The 16,864-nt window shown below is 45.7% G+C and overlaps 1 protein-coding gene across 1 annotated transcript; it reads left to right on the top strand.

The window, feature by feature from the left end:
- The first annotated feature begins 7,671 nt into the window (after positions 1-7,671).
- SPATA31F3 (SPATA31 subfamily F member 3) lies at positions 7,672-13,043 on the top strand. Its single transcript, XM_068973511.1, has 6 exons — positions 7,672-7,815; positions 8,309-8,354; positions 8,885-8,945; positions 9,858-10,037; positions 10,074-10,402; positions 12,592-13,043. The coding sequence occupies exons 1-6, from the start codon at positions 7,672-7,674 to the stop codon at positions 13,041-13,043; spliced, it is 1,212 nt and encodes a 403-aa protein (XP_068829612.1).
- Positions 13,044-16,864: the final 3,821 nt, after the last annotated feature.

Raw genomic sequence — 16,864 nt, 5'->3', positions numbered from 1 at the left:
ACCAATAAATGTTTTATTATTAGAAAAAGAACTTCCAAGGATGAGGGGACCATCAATTATCAACTATTTAAAATACTAATGATGGGTAGGATTAACATTTGGACTTCAGACACAGATTTACCTCAACAGCCTCTCATTCTTTTTCCCCTCTTCCTTGTCCTCCTCACCTCTACTCTTTCCTTCCCATCCCCTCAGGACTGCATGTGCACACACCCACAAAGATCAGAAAATCTGTAGAGAAATGCACCCACGCAGACATTTATACCTAGAGATACATATGGTCTGATTTAGGAGACCCATCTCTGCAGTTCATGTCCACGTGATGCAGGAAAATACATCCACAAAGAGATATCCGCAACCTTAGTTTCTACACAAAGACAACATGAAATCTAAACCTCACTTCATTAAGATCTGATATATACTGAATAAAATGTACCCAGAGTAAAATAAATATTTCAGAAATCCCTCTGTTATTTCCACATACCGTTGCACAGAGGTTCCAGCAGTTTTATGCATGCTAACTCCTGCATGTGGATCACTCTCTCTTTCCAGTTTCACGAATTGAAATCCTCTCTCTGCTTCAAGCAGCAAGTTAAATGCTGTTTTCTACATCGTGAAGCTTTCCCAGATCACTTCAGCCAAATATAATCCCTCTCCTCTTTGTAGGAGACTCATATAGCAGTTTATGTGTACCAGACACATTCTGAGCTATTCTGAGTATTTTTGTGTGTGCATGCATGCTCAGTCAAGTCCAACTCTTTGGGACCCCATGGACTGGAGCCCACCAGGCTCCTCTGTTCATGGAATTTTCCAGGCAAGAATACTGAAGTGGGTTGCCATTTCCTTCTCTGACTGTTATTTCCTACTTTAAAGTTATCGGGATTCACTTCTGGATAAACTTTCTTGCCCCCACCCGATGCTTTATTCTATAAACAGTCTGTAATAGATACTACTCTGAAACTCCAATACTTTGGCCACCTGATGCACAGAACTGACTCATTTGAAAAGACCCTGATGCTGGGAAAGATTGAAGGCAGGAGGAGAAGGGGATGACGGAGGATGAGATGGTTGGATAGCATCACCGACTCAATGGACATGAGTTTAAGTAAACGCCAGGAGTTGGTGATGGACAGGGAGGCCTGGTGTGCTGCAGTCCATGGGGTAGCAAAGAGTCCGACATGACTGAGCGACTGAACTGACTGAACTGACTCTGTACTCGTGGGAGAAACACAAGAGGAAGGCAGCTTAGGCGGAGAAGCAGTGGTGCTGCACGCCCCTGTGCAGCTGAGAAGGCTGGGGAGTGTTGTCATTGCAGGAGCCTGATGTTTAGAATGGCCCTCCCTACCTCTGCAGTTGGTCAGCAGGGTGGAGAGTAACCAAGAGAAATGTAAAGGAAGGAGATCTAGGCGCCAAGTGTTCCTCAGCTGTAAAGTAGAAAGGCTACATCTTAACAGGGTTCTCTGAGCCAGTTGGTCTCTTCAGGAAACCCACTGTATGTAAACTGAATTATCAACTATAATTAAATTGAAATGAGTCTAAGGCATGAATCATCATGCTGATGTACTAGTTTTCACTGGGAAATATAATCGCAAAGGACCTGGCATACTCCCATCTGCTGGTCAGGTCATTCTCTTTGTATAGGTTTGTTTACTTTGAAAATTACATTCTAGTCAGAAGATACTTGATGAGGCTGTAATCAAACCAGGAGTGTGAATGGGGCACTCAGATGCCAATGTCACTGGGCTGTGACGGCCTGATGCCTGAGGGGCATAACCTATGAGAAGTAGGTATGATCTGGATGACACTGACACCTTTGGACCCAGACTTGCTCTTCAGCTCTTGTTTTAGGTTCCTTTTATTTATGGTGGCCCTTTTCAAAAATGACTGGACATGTGAATAGACTGCAGTTTCAAATATCTTATAATCATATGGTATGTCTGTATTCTCTCAATCTGATTGGATTGAAGGTTGCAAGGCTTAGCGGAGTTTAGAAACTAACTGTCCACCACTAAGTTGCTATATGACCTCAGACAAACGTTATTTTCCTTTCGGTTCAGTCGCCCAGTCGTGTCCGTCTCTCTGTGACCCCATGGACTGCAGCACACCAGGCCTCCCTATCCATCGCCAACTCCTGGCGTTTACTCAAACTCATGTCCATTGTGTCGATGATGCCATCCAACCATCTCATCTTCTGTCATCCCCTTCTCCTCTTGCCTTCAATCTTTCCCAGCATCAGGGTCTTTTCAAATGAGTCAGTTCTGTGCATCAGGTGGCCAAAGTATTGGAGTTTCAGCTTCAGCATCAGTCCTTCCAATGAATGTTCAGGACTGATTTCCTTTAGGATGAACTGGTTTGATATTCTTGCAGTCCAAGGGACTCTCAAGAGTCTTCTCCAACACCACAGTTCAAAAGCATCCTTTCTTCGGCGCTCAGCTTTCTTTAAAAGAATCCAATTCTCACATCCATACATGACTACTAGAAGAACCATAGTTTTGACTAGATGGACCTTTGTTGGCAAAGTAATGTCTCTGCTTTTTATTTTTTATTTATTTTTAAAATTTTTATTTTTACTTTATTTTGCTTTACAATACTGTATTGGTTTTGCCATACATTGACATCTCTGCTTTTTATTATGCTGTCTAGATTGGTCATAGCTTTTCTTCCAAGGAGCAAGTGTCTTTTAATTTCTGGCTGCAGTCACCATCTGCAGTTAACTTTACTTATAGGTGATTCAGTTTCCTCATATATAATTTGGGATAATAATACCTGTGTCTGGGTTGATGATAAGGACTGAATGAGGTGATGTGTAAAGGGCCTGGCACATAGTAATTTTTCTCTGTCCAGATCGATTCTCCTTTCTTCCTTGTGTTCCTGAATTCTTAACTTCTGTTTATAGGCCACTGTCTAAGTTAGGTCATGGCCAGAGACGGTCAAACTCACCTATTACAGGAGGACTTTTTTAATAAGAGTTGCTTTAGATTTGACACAGCAAGCCCACTTTTGGTTATATATCTGAAAGAAACAAAATCACTATCTCTCAGCGATATCTGAACACCCATGTCCATTGCAGTATTATTTTTAACAACCAAGACTTGGAACAATTTAAGCATCTGTTGGCAGGTGAATGGATATAGAATATGATATGACGGAATATTTCTCAGCCATAAAAAAGAAGGAAATCCTGCCATTTGCAACAATACAATGGCCCTTAACAGCATTATGCTGAGTGAACTATATCTCTAGACAGAGAATGACAGATACTATGTGATCTTACTTATATATGGAATCTAAAAATAAATGACCAAACTTGTTCAGAGACTAGATTGGTGGTCAGGGAGAGGGAGTGGGGGAAATGGATGAAGACGATCAAGAGGTACAGAATTCGTTATAAGATTAATAAGTTCTGGAGGAAGTATAGTGATAAGTATAGAATAAGTGATCAGTATAGAATAAGTTCTGATGTATGTATAGTGTGGTGACTGTAGTTAATGATATTATGTGTCTGAAAGTTGCCAAAAGAGTAGATCTTAAAAGTTCTTATTTCAGGAAACAAATGTCTAAGTGAGGTGATGAACGTTAACTAAACTTATTGTGGTAACCATTTCCCAGTGCCTGCATGTAACAAACCATTGTATTGCTGACCTCGCCTTAACTCCTACAGTGTTATGTGCCAGTTGTATATCAATGAAACGGGGGTAGGAGGAAGAACTGTTGCTCTCTGGAGACCCGTTGCTCCCAAATGCACACCCAAAGCCTAGTGTTCTGTTGCTTGAGAATTGTTTTTGACCCTTATTGAATACATAGGTTGCAAGACCCTGCTCATAGAGATTCTGATTCATTAAGTCTGGGGTGAGGCCAGGAAATCTATGTTTTGACAAGCCTCCCAGTAATTCTGATGTAAGGCCAGGATTGGGAGGCAGTGAAACAGATGGCCGGTTAAAGTTTCTGTCACAGAATCCTTGGGACACGTTGGGTAGGCAAGTGCTGCCCTCTGGTGCCTCTATCTGCTTACTACACTTCTGCATAGCGAAGTGACTGGTGTGGAGCGCTGGTGGTCTTGCTGATACTTCTCTGAGGCTTCCTGTCCAACTCCCTGTCCAACACTTGGGCATTAATAAAAATGCTAGTGTCTAAAAATGTTGCTTCTGAATGGCAGCAGCTGTGCCTGTCTGTCCCCATCACCTGAGACATCTAAAGATGTTCACTAGTGTTTTCTGAGAATGAAGCAGCAAAGCTCCTTCATAAGGCTTGTGTGGAGGGACAAAATCACACTAGTGTCCTGTGAGGATTTTTCTTTATTGGGCTATGATATGACCCATGATGCATGTGAATCAGTAATCCCAAACAGTTTCCTGAAGAAATTCTACTGTTATAACTGTGGCACTATAGGCTTATTATGAGAGCAGGGTTCTGCTTTGGCAAGTTTTTTCGAAACAGACAAATCTGAATCCTTTGCAGTTGTGTAGCCCTCCCCACAGGACTCTGTGTAGAGTCCACAGAGGCCTTTGAGGTACTTCATCTTCCTTGTTTGCCATTTACGGTAAACCATGTGGCAGGAAGGGCAAATGTGACGATCCATGTCCACATCATCAAAAATGACTGTGTGTTCATTACGCAAATATGCCCTTGTTTAGGAAGACGCTGATCCCTCTGTCCCATCCACACAAGCACCCTCTGTCAGTAGGTACCAGATCAATAAATAAGCCTGTACTTAAGGTCTGGTCTGCAGAAAGGTATAAGGTGGTCTTCAGCTCTGCGTCCTCAGCTCTGAGATGGAAGAGCAAGGCCTGGGTAAGTTGCAGTAGAGGATTCTGTAGCAGATGGTTTTAATGGCTTAGTGGGATGATGGTGGCCATGGATTATCTTTAAGGTAAATAGTATACAGGTTGGAGCTGGTACCAAGTTTGCCAAACTTGATGATTTTGTCTGGGGCAAAGAGGCTAATGGGAGACCGAGCGAAGTTGCAGCAGCTGCTGCAGGAAGCAGGAGTGGGTGGGGGAGGAGGTGGAGTGTCGTGTGCGCCTCCTCTTTGTCCCATTCATTGGGTCCTGGGGATGTCTGAAAGTGCGACACCTGACGCTGCACCTATAAGCCTGACAGAAGTTTGTTAATTACGCCCGTTCATAGCCCGGGGTGGGGGAGGGCCCTGAGCACCACACAGCGCTCCACTGGGTCAGGTTAACGGGAGACTGAGAGCGCTTGCAGCAGCACAGAGCAGGACGCATGAGCTTGGTTGGGGAGGAATAGTGACAACTGTAAAAAATTCAAGTTGCTTTTTAGGTATCTTGACTTGCTGCTAAAAAGCCGATGCAAGCTGCTTTTTAACTGATCATTGATAACCTGTCATTCGGGCTTCCTGGGTGGCTCAGATGGTAAAGAATCCACCTGCAATGCAGGAGACCTGCGTTTGATCCCTGGGGGAAGGATCCCCTGGAGGAGGGAATGGCAACCAATTCCAGTATTCTTGCCTGGAGAATTCCATGGACAGAGGAGCCTGGCAGGCTACAGTCCATGGGGCTGCAAAGAGTCGGACACGACTGAGCGACTAACACATATACACAACCTGTCATTCAGTTCTTCTTAATTGGAAATGTCTTCTCATTCCTGTATTACGGAATTTACAAGTTTAGGAAAAATGTTGAAATGGCTCAAATTCATCCCATTTTCAGGGCGCGACACTTCTTAAATTATCTTAAATTTAAGGATCTATTTTGTTTTTATTTTTTTCTGTGAAAAAGGACATTGAAGAAAAATACTCGGTAATCTGTTTCTTTGCCAAATTATTTTCAGAATATTCTTCCTTATAGATAGCAAAAAAATTCCTCATGCTAATGATTTTTTTTAGCTTTTTTTAAATTGTGGTAAAATATATACAGCATGAACTGTATTCTTTTAAGCACTTTTAAGCGTACATCAGTGACATTAAGTATGTTCACAGTGCTGTGCAGCCATCTCCACTATCTGTTTTCATCATCTCATACAGAAATTTTGTACCCATTAAATAACACCTTACACCCTTTTTCCCCAGCTCCTTAATGCTGGTTCTTGGTTCAACACTTTTTTAAAGTTTTGGCTGTGCTGGATCTTTGTTGCTGGGCACAGTCTTTGTCTAGCTGTGATGAGCAGGGGCTGTTCTCTAGTTGTGGTGTGCAGGCTTCTCACTGTGGTGGCTTCTCTTGTTGTGGAGCATGGGCTCTAGAGCACTCAGTAGTTGCAGCTATTGGGCCCTAGACGTGGGCTCAGTAGTTGTGGTACGTGGGTTTAGTTGCCCGCTGACATATGGAATCTTCCCAGACCAGGGACTGAACTCATGTCCCTGCATTGGCAGGCAAATTCTCAACCACTGGACCACCAGGAAAGTCCTGATTCAACTCTTAATAAGGTGGATTTTTGATTGTGAATTAGTTTTTGTCTTTGAAACTAGATTTTTAAGTGACTTGAGAGCAGGCAGGTAATATAACTCAAATGTCTTTGTACCTTTGAGACTGGGCAGCTTAGGGATGAACACAGATTGTTGGCTCACCACTCCTGTTCACTGGTAGATTGAATGCTGGAGGAAGGACCAAATAGCCTCTTCAGAGATTTTGAGCCTGAGAATTTGGGGGCTATGGGACCATTCTCATCAGGGCAAGAACTTCTTAGGAAATTCAGAAATCCTGGAGTCTTGGAGGCATATCACAATGTTGACAGGGATCATGAGGTTAGCATTAATATGCAAATCAGTGGACATGGGGATGGTGGGTACTAAGATTGAACAGAAACAAGCTTGACCTGCCTAAAGGTGTTTAGATTCAGATTTTCATAAACATTTCAGCCAACCACTTCAGCCATGGTGGATTCAACCTAAGAGCCCAAGTTTGTGGTCCTTAGTCTTGCCAGTAACTCACCTCCATGAGTGGATACTCCACAGGATACTACTGAGATCTGTAGGGGCCATTCTGGAAAACCAAGCTCCAGAAGTGAGCCTCATTGATGTTTCTCCTTGGAAGGCGCTGTTTACAGTTTCTTCTCATCCATCAATAGCTTGATCACACAGACTGGGAGGACTCCTTTAAGTCTCAGAAAGTTATTTAAAAGAACAGAAGCTATGTCCTTTTCTTGCCACAGTAGTCACAGTCCTTTTCATGACTGCCCACCTATTGCCTGTGACATCAAACTTCACTGTCCAAGACTTAATAGGATAATGTATACACTGTCATCTTGTGTGTTTCCTAGTTCTCAGAACAGTGATATATATAGAGTTCATCTGACCAATCCACTATTTCTCTTTTAGGGCACACAGTGTACATAAAGACTCAGTTATCTGGGGATAGACGCCAGACTGTTATCTGAGAGCTGAAGTCTGAGCCATCAGGATAGAGTGAATAGAGAGGGCATGAAGGAGTATTGCTTCCTGTGACTTGGCATCTTTAGGCTCAGGCTCTGCAACCCATGTAGTCAACTAGACACCCTCACCTTAACACTGTGTCACATGAGCTTCTCCTAGACAAGTGAAAGTCTGTGATGCCATGCTTGACTTAGGAAACAGGAGGGCTTTGTGATGCAGTCTGCTGGTTTGATTCTATGCTCTGTGAGGCAGAGACAATAGGTCCACAATTTGGAGGTGTTAGGCTCTAAGACCCTTAAAGCCTAGGAAGCCTAGGAAGAGGGATGACTAGTAAGGTTTAGATTATGTTGAGCCCTACTTTTATTTTGTGGGATGTTGGATATCCCTTTTACACTTATGGCTCCATCATTATTATTGCATTAATTATTTGGCAAGTGAAAAAGAACCACCAAGATGTAAAGTTGGGACCTAAGAGGAACTGCTGCCAGGTAGGGAAACGCTATGACCATGACTGAACCAATTACGCCTCAGACAAGGTTTTATCCCTTCACTGTCTCTCCTTACCCTTACCCCTGCTTTTTTGTTTTAAATGGAGGAAGTTTCCTGACTGGATCCCAGTACAGCTTCAGATTTGGCTGATCCTTTCAGCTGGTGGACTTTTAGAACCTTGGGTGGCTAAAGTCCTTTGTCTACTAGACCACCCGTCCTTGATTCCATTTCCCCCTTTCTCTTGTCTTATTCTGATTTCCCACAGAACTTGTTCAGGGAATGGGGGTGGAGGTATGGAGTGTGAAGAGCTTTGAAATGAATCATAAATAAGAGAAAGGAAATGATGGGATGAAAAAGGTAGAGCAGGGAAAAAGGTAGCAGAATGTATAGAATTGAAACAGAAGAAGTTTGGGAAATGTTTGCAGGTTTTGTCTCCGTTTAGACATGAAAAGAAGAGGGTGCCCCAGCTTCACACTCTCTTTTGTCTTTAAGCATCACCAGAAAGTCAAACAAAGGGCTAAAGAGAAAACACCAAGAGGTAAAGTCCCAGTCTCTGCTCTGACTTCCCTCGTCTGGGGGTGAGACTTGCATGGACCCTGGCCCTCAGTGACCCCTGGTGCCAGGCGCTGGATGCTCTAACCATTGCTCCAGTTCCCCAAGTTGACAGATCCTCCCAGAAGACTTTTTGGGTGGGAAATGAGAACCTGGGAATGTTCCAAAATTCTCCACCTTTCCCCTGGGAGTGAAGAGGAAGTAGGGGAGACATCCTCAAGTGTGTCATTTACTAGTTTTATGACCCTGTAGAGGTCATTTCATCTCTGAGTCTTGTTATCCATAAAATGGGCATCTGATGATGCTGTCTTACTCATAGTGTGGTTGTGAAGGTAAATGAGAGTAGGTCTAGGAGAGCACATCATACCTGGTTAAGTTGTGCCCAGATGTGCCCTCAGAGTGCTGACTGGGGAGGGGGGTTGTCTGCAGTCTTCTGTCATTCAAGGCTTTTAGATTACTGTAGGATGTCCCTGAATCCCCTCCTGTTCCATGTAACACTGTCTCCTGGTTTCTCAGCTAGGAGACATTCCCGGAAAGAAGCTGACAAGCCGTGGGAACTGCTCTTGCTCATGCGAAGGTGATCTCTTGCTCTTTGCAGTCTCCCACCTCCCACTGTGGCCTGTGGTGATTTCTGTGTTTGGCCTGGGGCAGGGTTGGGCAGAAGGAGAATGGCTGAGAGGGAGCCAGACACAGGGAGCCTGGAGCCCTGGGTGAGAGTTGCTGGAGGAGAGGGTGGGGTCAGAGGTCTCAGTGGAGAGTGGTCTTCCAGCTGTGCTCTGGGCAAGGCTCACAAAGGTGCTGGAAGTCAGGATTTGACAGAATGTAACTCTGTGGGTTTTCTCCCAACCATGAGACGAGTTACCCAGTCAGGAGAATGGATAGTTAAGTGCATAAACAAGTCATCATTTTCATATTCTCTTTACAGCCACACCCTTTTAAGGGCAGACCCCTGGACCCTGCTGACATTACCTCCTCTGGTTCTGTCTTCAGGGAGGCCAGTTCCCGGGACAACCCTCAGGCAGGAGCTTGTCACACTATCCCCTTCTTAAGAGCTCTGCAGAATGAGAAATTGGCTCTTGAGAGATGTTGTGTGCATCTCCTAATCCCCAGAATGCAGAGCTCCCACAGGACTTCCATGGCCCGAAGCGAGGCTGACTCCAGGTTCTACCTGGTGACATCTCTGGTGCTGGCCCATCAGCTAACCATTGGCTCCCCCACCTGCCTGGTTCCCTTCTAATTTAGCTTCTCACCACAGGTCAGCATAGAGCTCACCCACCTCCCAGTTTCTCAAGGCCCTGTGTTTCCACCAGTTGTCTGAGACCTTGTCCAGTTTAGCTAGCCCTGACCTGCTGAATGCTTCTGCAGAAAAGCAGTGGCCATAACAGCATGGGGGTAGAAAGCAAGAGCTGACAGGTCTGTCTCAGGCTACACACTGGCAAAGAGGCTGATGTTACTGTGTCAGTAACGATTGCCATGCTTCCCTTCCCAGCCATGGCTGGCTTCCTCAGGAAGGAAGTGTGCGGCAGCTCCTGTGTGCAGACCCCTGCTGCCAAATCTGCAATTCTGTGGCTCTGGAGATTCAGCAGTTGATATCGTGTGAGACTACGCTGACCACCGCTACCTCATTGGGGCCATCACAGGGCTCCTCTTGCCTAGAGGTTTTGTCCATGTCTAGACTGAAGCGACTTAGCAGCAGCAGCAGCAGCAGCAGTCTCTCTTTTGATCAGGAGTCCCTGCCCTTCAAACAGCTTTCACTTCCATCAGCAACCTGCACAGTGTCACAAGTAACAAATCAGAAATCTGTAACCCAGTCAGCTGCCAAGTCAGCCACTAAGCCAGCTACCAAGTCTGCCAGTGCAATCAGCATCCGCCAGTACTGGGCTGGTCACCAGCAGCTGAAGCAGGAATGTCGAGGGTCAGAGTTGCCCTTGGACGCAGGAGCTGTGTCTTTTGTGAGCCTTGAAAAGCCTAGGATTCCTGTGAACCAGCATGTCAAGAAGAAGAGCAAATCTGAAGGTATTCTGAAGAAACAAGGTCAGGAGCCCTTGAAAATCTGATTCCATTTCTTTCCCTGAACACGAAGCTCACAAACCTAAAATACCCTATTACCTTGATTCCCTTTGTCTAATGTTCCCGTCTCCCCCAGTCGCTGAGATATCTTTAAGTATTTGTATGTAATGCATGCATTTCTATCTATATCTGAGGGTTCCCGAGGTTTTGGAAGATTCCTGTGGCAGCTTATGTCATACCACCCCCAAATTTTCCAATCCTGGGTGGAAACACTACCATTTCTTTCATCATGAATGCTACCTCTAAGGCCTCTGTTGAAAAGATGGGCTTTTATCTCCCCTGACCTGAGGTTCATGGGAGGTAAGCCAGTCTACCCAAACTTTCTGTTTTTGAAGGATCCACTGTGGACCCTGTGCAAACATCACTGCAAACAAATCCCAAACCCTGTGATCCTGGCTCTACCCTCTTCCACATTTCAGTTAGTAAGTCGTCTCTGTCCACTGCTTGGGGGATGCACTGAGGCCTCAGTGTGCTGGCCACAGCAGAACACAGCTGTCTTTCCTTGGTTCCTCTTTTCTGCACATTGAGTCCCTGGTCTACTCCTAAACATCTTGCCCCCAAAGGCGAGCCTGATCTCTTTTTTTTCCCCCAATGATTTATTAATCTCCAGACTGTCTGAAATTTCCTCTACCTCAGTTAGAGCCACGTTCTTCCCACTCTCCTGAATTTGGGCTTCTTCATTTTTCTATCAGTGAGCCTCTATCAATGTCCCACTTTTGACTGTGGTCAAGTGTGAAGCCTTGCATTGGCACTTACACTTCAGTGGCAGCTCCAGCTTCCATGGGGCTTGCTAGCTGTTGCCCAGAGATCTCTGTAGATGTAGCAAACCCTACAGCCTAAGTCCTGAGATGTGTTGAAGCCTATGTCCTGAGACCCAAGGGCCTACCTGTTTGGAGACGTCCCTTTAAAAATCCTCAGGAGCCAAGGTAGTATTTTTATGGAGCATGCCCTGAGCTGCTGGAGTGCCACCTTTAGAAGTGGTTTATTTGGCAATTTAATTTACCATTGCTGGGGTCTGCCCCAGAAGATCCAGCAGTCCCTCCAGTTGCTTCTTTCCCCTGATGACCAGCAGCCTCTGTCCCAGGGTAGCACACTTACCAGCATGAGAGTCCCCTAGCCTGCAGACCTGGAGACCTGAGGGGATAGTGACCTCTTCTGATCTGTTGTGGCCAGCAGGGCCAGCCCATAATTGCTTGTCCAGGCCATGGCGATGTTGTAGAGCCATCTTGCCTAAAGATGTGAGAAAATCTGCTAGGGGATTGTCCCTACCCACATCTGTTGGAACATCTGCAGTGGTTGGAACCTCAATCACTGGGTCCACAGAATTGCAGGGCCCCTGGAAGCAGCTCAGTTCCCTGCACCCCAGAAAATAAGCCTCTAGACACAGAGGCAGCAGTCAGTCCCTACACGGATCAGGAAGTGATACCCTGAATACTGTCAGGCCTGAACCAGCAGCAGTAAGCCTGCCCAGATGCTGTTACCAATCACTTTGTTTAGATAACTCGCTGCACCAGCAGGGAGAATAGGGACACAGGGAAACTCAAAGCTTCAGAGAGCCACAGAGAAGGGGTGCAGTGCCACATCTCTCTCCATCCAGAGAGACCATTTGCTCTGCCAGGGTTCTAGGAGGGACACTTTTAAGTTGAACCCCCAAGAGCCCCTGACTTCTCAAATGTATCTCCAGGATCTTTCTCAGGTAAAATTTTAGTTTGGCCAGGATGGTTGCCTTGAGTGAGTAAGGACTAGCAAGGTTCTGTCTGGATCTGTAGAGCCACCATCTCCAAACTCTCAGCTTAGTGCCCTTGTCCATACCTTTACCAGCATCTCCCTTACCTTGAGTTCCTAGAGCATCCTCCAAGATTCCTTGGGACCAAAGGGCTAGATGAGAATGGTCTGTAAGGCTGTTAGAGCAAGGTGAATGACCTCACCCAAAGAAGCATTCCCGCGAATGCCGTGTCTGGAAGTGTTCAGGGCTTAAAGGGCCAGACCTTGCAGGACCAATTTGCTGTTCCACAGTTTGCATTTAAAGGACCCACATATTTTTCAGATCTAAACTTTGCAGGGCCAAAATTTATAGGGCCACCCTTTCTAGGGGCAAGAGCTGCAGCATCTGGTAAAGACAGCTCATACTCACAAGAGCCCTATCCTTCCAGAAGCTGTAGAAGCCGACCTGGGAAATAAGCTGAAGCATTTTACACACGGGATTAACCCTGACACGAAAGGTCAAGGGCATAAGAAATGCATTCTCCACTGTAAGGATGAGAAAGTGGCCAAAACCAAGACAAAAAAGGGTGAGAAGAGTCCACCTTCCACCAAACGCCCCATGAATGGAGCTAAGTTGGAGAAGGAGGAGGGCTTCTTTGACGCACTCCAGTGCCTGGACAGCGAGTTCCAGCGACAGTCCGTGCAGTCTGGTCAGTCCTGTTTCCTGCCCCTCTCCAGTGGCAGCTCCAAGGACAGTTCTCTGCTGACTCGTGCCACTCAGCCAGAAAATCCATCCCATGTCTCAATTTGCACCTCAGCAAAAGGCACTTGTCTACCCCAGGAGAGTACCCAGTCCAGGAAGAAGGAGCTCAGAGGTTCCCAGACTTCTGCATCCTCCTGAAAAGGCTGTCATCATCATTTCTATTAATAATCTGGTGAGGCAGGACTCTCTCCAAATAAACTCTATACCTCTAAGCAAAAAACCACCTGTTTGTGCCTCCTTGTTTTCAGTGTGGTATGTGTGTGTGGTATGTATACACCCCATGTAGTATAGGAGCTTAAACCCATTTCACAGGTAGGTAAGCATTCCGCCTGACTCTTCCAGCTACACCTTGGACTGTGGATAGAGGGACCTGAGCACAGAAGGAAGACCCGTATTTAAGGTACACTGGAGGTAAAGACCATGCTTGACTTCTGTCCTGGCTTCCCTGCTGACTTTGAGCCCCAGAGGAGCAAACTGTGCATGATGATAGTACAAGAAGTGATAGCTGGGAATCCAGGGCATTTTTGGCACAGTTTGTTGATAACTACTATATATTCCCATAATCTGGAGGGAAGACTTTTAGAGGAGTGTTGCAGTGCTTCTTCTTTGAGGAGGTGCTTTGTGTTTATCAAAAGCACATAGCTAATATGACAGATGTGAGAAGCAAACTATAGAATCTCCCCTCTCTGCACCTTGTTGTTATTGATTGGATTTTTTTTTGTTTGTTTGTTTTAGAGGTAACCTGTCTGGGAGCTTGCTGTAGCTCTCTTGCCTCTTTGACCCTCATTGCCTTTCAGTTGCATGGAATAAATGCCTCCTAGAATGAAAATCAGTTGATGATAATGTCCCCAAAGAGTCACAATAAAAATGACTTTGAGAATCATCTTACATTCAACAATTAAAATATTTGAGTACTTACTGCATGCCAGAAACAATGTCAGACACAGCAGTCACCTAAACACAGGCCTCGCCTCCATGGAGATCATTATCTTATGCGGTAGACAGTCTCACATGCCCAACTTGTCTAATCAGAACTGTATATACTTGGATATCCAGTATTTATTTCAGAAATGAACTGATTCCTCATACCACCACCACCACCCAATCACACATACCAGACCTGCTCCCACATCAGTTAATGGCAACTTTCTCTAGCTAGTTTTACAGGCCAAAATATCGGTGCCATCCGTGACTTTTGCTTCTAAAAAGTCTGCTTTTGGTCTATCAATAAATCCTGTTGTTTCTACCTTCAAAATTCAAAAAACAATTCCTTCTGGTCTCCTCTGCTGCTACCAGTAGCAGTAGTTTCATAATCTTCTGCTTCTTCCTGAAACCATACCCCCAGCGGTCTATTCTCCACACAGTGCACATGGAGGGCCCTGGCTGGAGAAAGAGAGAGAAATGGAGAGAGATGTATAACGATGGGACCAGATGAGGTCACTAAAGGAATGAGTATAAATGAAGGAGAGGTCTAAAGACTGGGCTCTGGGATATTCCAGTGTTAGGAAACTGGGAAGAAGAGGAGGAACAAGTACGCAGAGGAAACTGCAAAGCAGAAGCCAGGGAGGAAGGAGGAAATCTGGAAGAGCGTGGCGTCCTGGCATATTACAAGGAGAAAGTGATCAGCTGCAATAAAAGTTGTGAACTGGCCAAGTAAGATGAGGATGCAGAGTTCCCATCAGATTTAGCAACACTAATGGCCTTGAGAAAAACACAGTCACCTGTGATGGAGGTGAAGGCATGACTGGAGTGGATTCAAGAGCAAATGAAACAAGAGTAATTGGTGATGGCAAGTGCAATCAGTTCCTTCAAAGAGGTTTGTTCCACGGAGGTGCAGACAAATGGGGAGAAGGCTATAGATAAACCCCAGAGAGTGTCTTTATTTTTTAAAAATGAGAGACATAACATGTTGGATGTTGAGAGAAAGGATGAAATCAAGAAGAGATAAACTGATGATGTGGGGAAAACTGCCGGAGCCATGAGGTGGTTGTAGAGATGAGGAGATGGCAGTGAATGTCCAAGTTCAGGAGATGATCTTGGAGAAAACAGGCACTTTGCTGGTAGTTAGTAGAGAGAAGGAAGCATTGAGGTGAGACTTTGTGTATTAAGAGGAGAAAGGTTGCTGTCACATATAGTGGAGTTTGGGCAACGACTCAAAAGGGTAGGTGAGGAGCTGGAAAGGTACCGTGGCTGGGGGTGGAAGGAGTGGTATGGAGAGCCAAAGCTGAAGTAGAGTAGAGGCAGATTCTGGAAGTTACCGCAGCAAGTTTCTGTTAGGGCCTGAGGATCTGGTGGTCAACTGAGGGCCAGGTGAATATGGAAAGGTGGTGGTGGTTGAACATATTCTTGGAACACAAGCACTAAGGAAAGATCACAGAGAAACTCTAGACGCCCAGAACATGAGGAAAAGGATGGGCCTAGGGAGACAGGAAGGGGGCAGGTGTGGTATCCTAGTGTTCAGAGACCAGGGAGTTTCGGGGGCTGGAGGAGGGAAATAGGAAGCAGAAAAAGGCTGCCCTGAGCGGATGGGAGGGGACTCTATTTTGTACACTTCATTTCTCTCAGAAGGTGGCACCTCTGCATTCCCCACCTCTGACCTACCAGAGGGAAGAAGAAAGGCAGAAAGGGCTGAGGCCTCCTCATGGTGTGGTATGAGGGCTGTGGGATGCCCTGCCTCACTGATTCTGAAGGAAATTCAGATGGCTCCACATACCACAACCAGCAGAGGTGGCAGGAGTCTCCTCGGATAGGACCCAGTACTTAGCACAGTGTGTCCACTGCCAGCTGGATGCAGAAAAGGCAGGATGGGAAGAAGCATGAGTGAGTCCCTCCTCTGAATGGTGACTCTGTGCCTAAAGGGGTGGCAGCCCAGCCCCTATTGTGGCCTCCAGGGCGAGGAGGCACAAGGCCCAGGCCAGCTGAACCACATCTTCCAGAGTTTTCCTAAAGCATCCCCAAAGGTCATAAGAGGTCTTGTGACAGGCAGATCCTCCCTTCCTGGTGGGAGTTGGGCTGAGAGCCACGTAGGAGGATGCCCAGGAGAAGGAATGTGACTTGGAAAGGTCAGGTGGGAAGCCAAGGTTAATGTGCACACATTTTGGCTGAGGTGGAGCAGGTCCTTCCCTTGGTGCCCTGCAGGCTTCCAAGTGCCTCAGCAGATTCCTGTTATGGGTATTTCAGAAAACTGACCATCATGACTGTGTGTCTCTTGTACTTGCTCACTTCATCCTAGCAGGAAGATAATTGCTGAGCTCCAGAGTGAATGTTTGAGGCTTCATCTTGTTCTTGCTCAGTCCTGTCATGCCAGCCTCTTGCCTGCAGGGGACCAGGACTCACGGAACAGGAGCTGAAACTTCCTGCCCTGCTCGAATCCCCAGTCTGTTGGAGACACTCAGACTCAAGGGCTTAGTTATGTCTGTTCATCCATGCAATTTCTAGTCCTCCTCTGTGAGTCTTTGAGTAAATATCCCCTGCCCCTAAATTCCTACATCCTCTGAATCTTCCTCCTTCCATGGCCTCATTTCTATCCTTGACTAACTTTACCATCGCCACTGTGTCCAGGCTCAATCTCTGCAAAGATAATTAATAATGTATGGACATGGTAGTGGAAAAAAGCATGTTACAAAAATATCCATGCTATAGTCTCATATAAAAATATGAATAGACTTACAGAGCAGTTTTAGATTTGCAGAATATTAAGCAATATATTGTCACCCTGCTTATTTAACTTATATGCAGAGTACATCATGAGAAACGCTGGGTTGGAAGAAGCACAAGCTGGAATCCAGATTGCTGGGAGAAATATCAATAACCTCAGACATGCAGATGACACCACCATTATGGCAGAATGTGAACAGGAACTAAAACACCTTTTGATGAAAGTGAAAGAGAGTGAAAAAGTTGACTTAAAGCTTAACATTCAGAAAACGAAGATCATGGCATCTGGTCCCATCACTTCA

The sequence above is a fragment of the Capricornis sumatraensis genome, chromosome 6 (assembly GCF_032405125.1).
Source record: "Capricornis sumatraensis isolate serow.1 chromosome 6, serow.2, whole genome shotgun sequence".
NCBI lineage: Eukaryota > Metazoa > Chordata > Mammalia > Artiodactyla > Bovidae > Capricornis > Capricornis sumatraensis.
This window is presented reverse-complemented; position numbering and strand designations above follow the sequence as displayed.

Excerpts from the sequence above, each read along its gene's own strand:
- SPATA31F3 (XM_068973511.1), top strand. The coding sequence starts at position 7,672 with ATGTTGAGCCCTACTTTTATTTTGTGGGATGTTGGATATCCCTTTTAC. Across the intron at positions 8,355-8,884 it reads TAAAGAGAAAACACCAAGAG|CTAGGAGACATTCCCGGAAA; the intron begins GTAAAGTCCCAG and ends CTGGTTTCTCAG. Across the intron at positions 10,403-12,591 it reads AGGTATTCTGAAGAAACAAG|AAGCTGTAGAAGCCGACCTG; the intron begins GTCAGGAGCCCT and ends CTATCCTTCCAG.